General features: G+C 40.7%; 1 protein-coding gene across 1 annotated transcript in view; it reads right to left on the bottom strand.

Annotated features, from left to right (window-relative positions):
* The window catches only part of LOC139388059 (tumor necrosis factor receptor superfamily member 10B-like), a 31647-nt gene extending 21219 nt beyond the window's left edge, over positions 1 to 10428 (bottom strand). The window contains exon 1 of the mRNA XM_071134574.1: positions 10170 to 10428. Within this exon, the coding sequence (XP_070990675.1) occupies positions 10170 to 10202 (33 nt within the window). The 5' untranslated portion in view covers positions 10203 to 10428. The remainder of the gene's footprint in view (positions 1 to 10169) is intronic.
* Between the last annotated feature and the right edge of the window lie 709 nt (positions 10429 to 11137).

The following is an 11137-nucleotide window of genomic DNA, read 5'->3' on the forward strand; positions in this document are numbered from 1 at the left end:
CTTGCTTAGAAGGGTAACCATGGTTATGTGCCCAATCAAAAGCCAGGTGGCCTGTCTATACTGGAAAGAACACACACACACACAGGGCTGCTGAACGGTGACATCATTTCCTGTCTGGGTGCATTCTTGGGCCTGTGGATTACTAGATTCCGCCATTCAGCAGGCATCCCATCCTCACAGACAAACCTGTTCTTCTCTCAGCAGTTTATAGGCGCCCCACAGAGGGGAAAGTTCACTTTATGGGGAGGAGGAATATCTAACAATGGAATTTTCCCATTGAGCCATGGCCATCAGTGAGTGAGAGTTTATTTTGTGTCTGAGGTGTGCTGCTCAAGTGTTGAATTGGGGAAAAGCAGTGGTGAAAAAGGACCCAATTGTCATACTTGAGTAAAAGTAAAGAAACCTTCATAGAAAATGCCTAAAATACTAACTGAGTAAAAGTCTATATTTGGTTTAAAATGTACTTAAGTCTCAAAAGTAAAAGTAAAAGTAAAAATAATGTTAAATTCAGGTGCATTATATTAAGCTAACCAGACTAAATCATTTTCTTATTTTCTTAATTTACGGATAGCCAGAGTTACGCTCCAACATTACTTACAAATGAAGCATGTGTGCTTAGTGAGTCTGCCAGATCAGAGGCAGTAGGGATGATCTGTTGATAAGTGCGGGAATTCTTTTTTATGTTACCTTTATTTAACAAGGCAAGTCAGTTAAGAACACATTCTTATTTTCAATGACAGCCTAGGAACAGCGGGTTAACTGCCTTGTTCAGGGGCAGAACGACAGATGTGTGTGTACCTTGTCAGCTCAGGGATACGATCTTGCAACTTCTCGGTTACTAGTCCAACGCTCCAACCACTAGGCTACTTGGACCACTTTCATATCCTGCTTAGCATTCCAAATGTAACGAGTACTTTTGGGTGTCAAGGAAAATGGATGGAGTATTCTCTTTATGAATATGTAGTGAAATATAAATAGAAAAGTAGAGATACCCCCAAAAACTAAGTAGTACTTTAAAGTATTTTTAAGTACTTTACACCACTGGAAAACATCTGTATTCTGCACAAAATCACTTCTGTACAAGTACAGTAAGCACTTGGTATGAAACTGAGTAGACAGTAGACTGACACATTGTACAGTACATCAAGTCCTAAATGCAGACATCAAAACCTGATCGACCAACATTACAGCTACAAAGCTATTCTTTCCTACAGGCCTTACCACTTTACACACATCTTTTTGTGTTTTTCATATCACACTGGTTACTTCCTTGTAGTTACAGTACCCTGGTATAATGGCTAATAATGCTAAGTGCTGCAGAAGACATTATCCCTCACCATTCACTTATCTAAACACTAGACAGCACACACACCAATGACCCCTCCACCACATTCTCTCTCTCTGTTACACACACACACACACACACACACACACACACACACACACACACACACACACAATGTGGTATATGTTTCGTAAGGAAGAGGACCAGAGTGGCCACCTCAACCTCAGTGTTGAGAGTGCCCTCCAAGTCCTAAAGCCACAATCCCTTGCCTCTGGCAGCCCACCAATACTAAATACTCTAGTGTTGTACAGTACAGCAGACATCCTGCCCTGCACATGGCAGACAGAGCGCGCGAGAGAGAGAGAGAGAGAGAAAATGAATGGACTGTAGCCTATCTGAGCATCATTGAGCCGCACTCTCAACCAGTTCCTGTCACTGCATTCGGGTACTTCCAAATTGCCCTGGCACATTCAACACATGCCAACGTGTACACTGAGATTGTATTTATTGCTGAATGACAGGACCCCCTTTCAGTGGAGCAAGTTATCAATGTGGCATTTACAGGGGTTTAATTCCCCTCCTGTGGGTCGTACAGTGAGCCTCATTATCTCAGGGAGAGCGAGGGAAAGACACACATGTACGCACACACACACACAAGTGAGCACAGTGTACACACACATGCACTCAAAGTAGAAGGGCCAAGGGAGAATGTACTTTATTTGATACAGGACAGATGATTTCAATCATCGCCGTATCTGATATAAGGAGCAGCACGCTGTACCTCATTACGCCCTTGGATCCGGAGAGTGGGAGATTTGGGACCCTGACCCTCCTCCGTATCCCAATCATGCCTTTCCCATTAGCCTCGCCTATTCTCTCATCTATTATCTGGGAGGGAAATACGTGACAGTGGGAATACGGAACACCCATCCGCTCAGATTAACTGGACAGGCGGATGGAGGAAACAGGCCCTGTTACAGAGGTTCCGATTAGTCAAGGAAAGTATTGCTAAGAGGAAGGTAGGCTGAGATGAAGAGACACAGAAAGTGGAGAGACACTTAAAGGGACACTTCGCATGGAAATTATTGTTTGACAGATGTTTCGAAATCGCAAAAGTCGATGTCAAATCAAATTGTATGGGTCACATACACGTGTTTAGCAGATGTTATTGTGGGTGTAGCAAAATGCTTGTGATTCTAGCTCCGACAGTGCAGTAATATCGAACAAGTAATTTCTAACAATTTCACAACATATACCCAATACACACAAATCTAAGTAAGGAATGGAATTAAGAATGTATATGGATGAGCAATGTCAGAGCGGCGTAGACTAAGATACCGTAGAATAGTATAGAATACAGTATATACATATGAGATGAGTAATGTAAGATACGTAAACAATTTTAAAGTGACTAGTGTTCCATTTATTAAAGTGGCCAGTGATTTCAAGTCTATGTCCAGGGGGGAGAGAGAACAAGTATTTGATACACTGCCGATTTTGCAGGTTTTCCAACTTACAAAGCATGTAGAGGTCTGTAATTGTTATCATAGGTACACTTCAACTGTGAGCGACGGAATCTAAAACAGAAATCCAGAAAATCACATTGTATGATTTTTAAGTAATTCATATGCACGGGCGGTAAGCAAATTGAAGTGGGTCTAGGGTGACAGGTAAGGTAGAGGTGTCCTTGACTCGTCTCTCAAAGCACTTCATGTTGACAGAAGTGAGTGCTACGGGGTGATGTCAAGAGGAGTTTGCGTCCCATGCCATATTTTATGTCCTAATAGCAAACGAATAAGAACTGTCTAAATTCCCTAATTTCATTCAGTGTCTATTTTACCCCCATTTATTTAGGGTTGCGATATAGTTGGACAGAAACAGTCCCTTATCCATTGTAAATGTGCCAATAGATAGATGAGGGATGGTGTCTTGTGGGTCAATTGCTTATAATCACTGTATTAGGCCAGTTTTACAACTTCCTGGGGACCTATATTATAAGTCTTCACACGACACAACGTTCAACTATTACTCATCCCAGTCACCCCTAAACAAAGTACCTGGCTAAGAACAAGACCCTTCGTGGTTTGTGTCTTGAATTACTGAAAGACCAAAACTAAAAGGCAACAACAAAAAACAAGGTATTTGTTGCGGGTTTTCAGTTTGACTGTTCTTCAGGACACAAACCACATCTTGTTCTTAGTCTGTTCAGACTAGAGGTCGACCAATTCATCGGAATGGCCAATTAATTATGGCCGATTTCAAGTTTTCATAACAAATCGGTATTTTTGGGGCGCCGATTTGCAGATTTTTAAAATTATTTTAATATATATTTTTGTATACCTTTATTTAACTAGGCAAGTCAGTTAAGAACACATTCTTATTTTCAATCACGGCCTAGGAATGGTGGGTTAACTGCCTCGTTCAGGGGCAGAACAACAGATTTTCACCTTGTCGGCTCGGGGGATCCAATCTTGCAACCTTACAGTTAACTAGTCCAGCACAACAACAACCTGCCTCTCTCTCGTTGCACTCCACAAGGAGACTGCCTGTTACGCGAATGCAGTAAGCCAAGGTAAGTTGCTAGGTAGCATTAAACTTATCTTATAAAAAACAATCATAATCACTAGTTAACTACACATGGTTGATGATATTTGTCCTATAATTCCTATAATAACTACAACCTAAAACTTCTACCTGGGAATATTGAAGACTCATGTTAAAAGGAACCACCAGCTTTCATATGTTCTCATGTTCTGAGCAAGGAACTAATATGTTAGCTTTCTTACATGGCACATATTGCACTTTTTTATTACTTTCTTCTCCGTCACTTTGTTTTTATTTAAACCAAATTGAACATGTTTCATTATTTACTTGAGGCTAAATTTATTTTATTTTATATGTATTATATTAAGTTAAAATAAGTGTTCATTCAGTATTGTTGTAATTGTCATTTTTACAAATATTTTTTTTTAATCGGCAGATTAATCGGTATAGGCTTTTTTGGTCCTCCAATAATCAGTATCGGCGTTGAAAAATCATAATCGGTCGACCTCTAGTTCAGACCCTTTGCTCTCTTATTTTTTTCTACCTATAAATCCATGGAAACATTAGGTAACCTTCAACACCATTACAAAACTCTGCCTTGTAGCCAAATGTACAATACCGTATATCAATTACACGTTTGACTGACAACACACGTATACTAGCAACATTTCTCATGGCAGTGTATAATTAAGAAATTCATCCATTCATGTTTTGATGACACACCACTCCTTTACTTTAGTTTCTCTCCTCCTTTAAATCTGGAAATTCCTGAATGTGAGTGTATTTAATTGACTCATGTCACTCTGAGTAAGCTCACACTAAACTACTTTGCCATTCAAACCCACATAGATAACCCTGGCAAGATGCTGAAAGTCAACTGGTCTTCTACTTGAGAGATAAATCCTGCTTTTCTTTTAAAGCTGGGAGGAGAAGACATGCTCGGGTTATGTCTTTCAGTGCTAAACCAGGTGACATTCAGTATGCGTTACGCATACCTCTTCTGTGGTAGGGGTCTGGGGTATGGTACATCACAGCTTGTATCATTAAGAACAAGTTACTCATCCACCACAGCTATTCTTCATCAGATACTTAGAAAACAGGGATCCAAAATGGTTCTTTGACTGTCCCCATAGAAGAACCCGTTTTGGTTACAGATTGAACTCTTTTGGGTTCCATGTAGAACCGTCTGTGGTTCCATGTAGAACCGGGTTCTTCAAAGGGTTCTCCTATGGGGACAGCCAAAGAACCCTTTTGGGTTCTAGATAGCACCTTTTTTCTAAGAGTGTAACAAAGACATATGGGGGGGGTGAAAGTTTGACTTTGTTATATGAGAAACAGCACAGACAAATATGGAGCAGTACATAAAGCTACCAAAAAGACACAACAATAACCACAACACACGTTGTTGCACACACACACACACACAAAACACGACGCCGCCAAAATACAATGACACACATTCAGTTTCCCCAGTCACACGCACAGCGTATCAGTAGGGAGCGTGTGAAACGGTGGGGCCCCCTCCTCCCAGGGAGTACAGGAAGGCCCAGACAATGCAGAGGCTTCATGCCGGGTTCAGCTCCTCTCTCTCTCTCTCTTTCCCTCTTTCTCCCTCTCTCTAGTCCTTCTAGTCAAGGCCGGGCTCGAGAGCCACTGGGCCGTATCCGCTCCGGCAGTTATTTATACTCAGGGAAGACACACACACACACACACACACACACACACACACACACACACACACACACACACACACACACACACACACACACACACACACACAGACACAGACACAGACACAGACACAGACACAGACACAGACACACACACACACAGACACACACACACACACACACAGACACACACACACACACACACACACACAGTTTTCTCATGGGGGTAGGGTTCATTGATTACTGTACCATAGCACATTGTGTTTGTGTGTGCGTGCCTGTGTGTGACGCTGGGTGTGTGTGACGCTGGGTTACAGTGAGTGACAGGTTAGGTTAGTTGGTCAGTTGGCTTTCACCTCAGTACGAGGTGTAAACAACAACCTTTGTGACGTTAGTTATGACGAAATTCCTGCTCAAAGCCAAACACTTGTGGTTGGTGACATGACTGACAATGAGACTCTGAGTGACCACAAGAAGTCTGACTCGATGAAGTGTGAGAAAGAAGTACACTGTAATGTCTAAGAGTTGTGGTAAGGAGACTCAAACAGGTGTTCCATAGAGTTAACTACTCTTTACGGACAAAGAGTTGGACTTTCTGTGAAACTAGCTTCGCGGTAACACCATACTTAGCCAACTCAACCTATTAGACTGAGTTGACCCTTTTTTGCCTTCATATTAGAGCAGAGTTATGTTCTTTTTAACTCGTGTAATATCAAATTTGCCTGAGTTAGAAAGGAATGACACAGATATAGGTAGGCTGTTGAAAGTGTGGCGCGAGAGAGAGAGAGATGGGAAGACGGAGAGAAAGAGAAGAGTGACTCACTCACAAATCTCTTTAGAGAATCCCGAATCCATTAACTTGTTCCAAAGACAATCACATTAGCTCCTTAACAGGGGTGTCTCCAAGTAAAAAGCTATTTGAAGCCCCTGGACACTTTATAGTCTTCTTCATAAACACATCACAGGAAAAATTCAGACTATGTGTCTGGGCCAACAGATCTACAGGGCCTAAGTGACTATCTCAACGTGTGATTTATGTCTTTGTAAACACTATCCCAACCTATGAACAAAGGTTGGGTCTCGTTCAACATCCTCTTAACATTTGAGCATTTTTTGGGTCTAAGATCTAGGAGGGAAAAATACAGAGAACTATGGCAGGGTTGCGAGACACCTTTGAGACAGTTTGAACTCAAATTTTAAACAGAAGTGTGGCCACTGTCAATGATAGCATATGCCCTCCCAGTCACGGATGTCTGTGTTCAATTCAGACTGGTGATAATTCTGACATCACAAACTGTCTGAGTTTTCTTGAATTCAGCTCTAGTTGAACTAGTAGGCTACTTTACTAGTTCAGTAGATCTATACTTTACTAATACAGTCAGAGAAATGTGTTCTTTACACTGTAAAGCACTGTGATGGTAAATTAATCCCCAAAGAAACAAACCACGTAGTTTCCATTTGACTATGTCATTTATTAATAAATACCTGGTAACTGATGTACCATGAAATAAAGTACAAGGTTCACTAACTACACTCCGTCCGTCCGTCCGTCCGTCCGCATCCAATGGAATATTTTCTGTTATGGGGTATATATTTTAGATTGTCTATATATATTTTTTATCATTACAAAATGTAATGCATTTAATTTATTTTTATTTATTTATTTATTTATCCGTCCGTCCGTCTGTCTCTCTTGCTCTATGTGTCTACAGGAGCTACAGTACACAGGAAACTGAGTCATACATAAGGTGTGGGCAACAGGTGTATTCCCTGATAAATCTTGGTGAACACATGACGTCAATCTAACATTTACAACAGATAAACAAGTCTTTGTCAAAGGCTATTAAGTGGCTGAGATCTTTGACGGCCTGGAACCCGTGGTTGAGTCAATAAAGGAACATGTCACCTTCACTACTCCTTACCAACATCTTTGAATTAGGAATTTTGAGTAACGTAGAATGAATTTCAAAGTACGTAGAATGTCTCTTCAATGGCGTAAATATTAAAGCATCACTTCCTTTGTTCTGGTCCTTGGTGAAAGAAATTATAGTGTGAAATTACATTTGACACCGTCACAGCTGTTCCCCACATCCTTCCTCTTACTTTCTGAGGTTTGATATGAACTCTAATTGACAACAGAACAGAGAGACGTGTGAGTGAATGTTGACACCTGCCTTCTTATTACAATGCTTGCACTGGGGTTGCATCGTAATGTAGGCTGTAGTCTGCATGTGACTTCCCTACTTTATCCATGCAGGTGTTTGCAGTGGAATGTAAGAGGTGCCAGCCTGGTACCATTCTATTTCACTATACCAGAGATGGTATTCAAAAATACAATCCTTAAATGCTTTTGTGTTACCTTCAGAAACACAACCAAATGATTATTTTTGCCACAGTATATATATCATTAATTACACTCTTAGAATTTTCGCAGTCAGAATGACTGCTCATTAGCTTGAAGGCGGGGAGGGGGGGTCCCTCTAGGCCCAGCGGTTCTCGTGTTAAAGAGACATATTCTAAAATGCGGTTCTAGAGAATAGGCCTGTTTTCCACGTGACCAATATCTACCGTGAAGTAGCAGAAACAATCACTCTGTTGACCAATAACCTAAGCAACACTTTTGAACTTGTTCTTCTACTAATATAGAAGTAGTAGGTAGGCCTATAACTCCTTGATGGTTGTCTTCTTTTGTTGTTGACCTCAAGAGATTTCCTGTGTGAACCCACACCCAGATAACATCTTGTGTAAAAGAGTGCGGGCTGGGCACGACTAGATTGATGCCACTGATCATCCGTAAATCGGTATTTACTAAAGGGACATGCACATACACTGCAGTCATTTGCAATGGAGAGGGGTTAGGGGGTTTGAAAGTCCTCCGCCATAGTCCCCTAGCAACAAGCACTGACTGGTGAGAAGACTCCAGAAGTTTCTGTAGTTTACAGGAAAGATAAACAATGACATCGCCACACCAGAAAGCAAAGTCATTTGCTCTAATTAGCAGAGCAATGCATGACTTCAAACTTGGATCTGGTGATTAGGCTATTCTGTCCAAAACAACCCCTGGTGCTGACTTGTAGGAATGGAAAAGTGATGTCCTTTTGTGTTGCCTACCCCTACCCAACTGACAATAACCATTAACCAACTGACAATAAAATAGCAAATACCACCAACCTATGGTTGTGTGGCAATAAATGAATCTGTTTGAATGGTATTTCCATGAACATTACACACAAATTGGTTGATATTCCAAATCATCACACATTTAAAAACAGTCCCAACGTATTGATGTCTATGAATTTCTCATATTTAGTGTCAAACCCAAATGGTCTTTTATCCAAGGTAAAGTGTTTCAGGTTTTACTGAGGCCATATTTATAGTGTCAGGCTTTGGCACTGCACGGCTGGAAAATACAACAGCACAGCACTGAATGGCCCTTTCTGTGTGGAATAAACTTTACACTGGCAGGACTTACTACAACTCTAAATTAAATATATAGGCATGTGTTTGTGTGTGTGTGTGTGTGTGTGTGTGTGTGTGCGTGCGCGCTTCTGTCTGTCTGTGTGCATGTGTGACCTAGGAATCTAGGACAGTTCAAATTCATTTTCCGCAATGTATTAATGAATATTGAAGCTGTGATATTTTGCAGACCACATTTCTCTTCATACCAAGGGCTCTGTATACTTTGAGACTTCTAATAGAGAGGTGGTAAACCATGTTTTGATCGACATGGTGGCTTACATTGAAAGGTAGGCTTCGGCTATACTGTAGTTAGCTGTCTAAGTCGTAAGTAGGCGTACCCCCAGTGACAGCAAGGTAATAACTAGCCGATACATGAATATAAAAAATATAATATACAATCATATAATTAAATCATGACAGCCATTTAGCCAATGTTTCAAACTGTTATAAGACACCAATTAAGAAGATGCCAGCAGGGTCTGGTTTGTTTGACCCAATGTCCAAGACAGTGCTGATGCCTGGGGGCTGAATTAATAGCGTGGGATCATGTTCAGCACCAGATGGTGACTGTTGTCAATGGGGGAAGGGTTCGAAATTATACACATGTACAGTAGAGTAGCCTACAGTATAAACTTCCAATACTGTGGCCCAGTAAACAAACACACACCACTTCAAATGCGCAGCAGTTATCACGCCATGGTGTTCAACTCCACGTGGGCTACAACTTGAGACACTTTCCGAAAGTTATAGTTTAACCAATAAGTCTTGAGAAATGTTATCTAATGGAGTGCTGAGATTGCAGTAGCCTATTGCTTCTCTTGATCAGCAGGCGCAGCGGCTGCCTGAGCGTGGCCCCTTGCCCGAGAGCAAGTTATACACTTCGGGTAAACTTAAGTCTTCGTTTGTAACAGGTTATACACTTCGGGTAAACTTAAATCTTCGTTTGTAACAGGTTATATAAAGTATTTAATCTCCATAGCATCGCTCCATTGGCTACTATTTCAGCCGGAGTAAAAAAAAAAGAAGACTTTGTATCGTTCAAACTAATCACTTCAGTTCAACCAGTGGTCTTGACAGGCTATAGGCTGCAATTATCGGCGACACACATCTCGAATAAAGTGATTACACGTCTCACACATTTCGGTGTTATCAAAACATAATAGAACAAGATAGTTTACTATGTGGCACTGTACAATATTTTATTTTCTTACCGGACTTTTGATGAACGTCAGATTGAAGTTCATCTTGGAACTCCGAACTCAAGCGACTATCATCCAAAATTCAACCTCGTTATGAAATCTAAAACTTCCTCAAAACACGACTACTTACAAAATAAAAACATTGTAAATAAAAAATCTGCTATTAAAACATCCGGTTGTTTCCATGCATTTAGTTATACATTTAAAAAAAGACACTGAAGAGGTGTCAGCCTTGAGCACACTCACTCGGGACAGTCCCACAACCAATGGCATACTTCTTTCAAAGTCAGTCCTCTATAATCATTGACGTCATGCCCATACACCAATCACATAACTTCATTTGGAGTGAAAAAAACAAGAATGTCACTCCCAAGAGTTAATTTAGAAGTAGGTTGACATCAATAAATATAATATTTTATGCACGTTGTATAGAGTATTTTTTCATCTTTACATTTGAATCATTTGCAGACTCTCCGATCCAGAACAATTTACAGGTGCAATAATGGTTAAGTGCCTGGCTCAAGGGCACATCAACAGATTTTCCCCCAAATCGGCTCAGGGATTAAAACCTGCTAACTTTTAATCACTGGCCCAACACTCTTAACCACGAGGCTACCTGCCATGTACTTCATTCATTCCAACATTTTGTGTTATATATATTGCGGATCACAATGTTTGGCGATAATATCAAGTGTACTACATCTGAACCTTCTGTAACGTAGGCCTTACCTGAATAAGCCATATATACGGCTCTCGGATCACCTGATTCATGAGGCGTAAACAAAATAGGATCAATAATTAAGTACAATATGAGTGAAATTGTTTTCCTTCCATATTATTTGTATTAAGTACATGTACGTTAAAAATCAGCTTTTCTGTTTTGGAATGGTGTGACCGTACCCCAGCAACAATGGTGTGGGCGTATACTGGTCATCAAAAATATTCACGTGTGTCGACCGCTGATTGACCAGCTCATCCTC

The sequence above is a fragment of the Oncorhynchus clarkii genome, chromosome 29, assembly GCF_045791955.1.
Source record: "Oncorhynchus clarkii lewisi isolate Uvic-CL-2024 chromosome 29, UVic_Ocla_1.0, whole genome shotgun sequence".
In the NCBI taxonomy this organism is placed as follows: domain Eukaryota; kingdom Metazoa; phylum Chordata; class Actinopteri; order Salmoniformes; family Salmonidae; genus Oncorhynchus; species Oncorhynchus clarkii.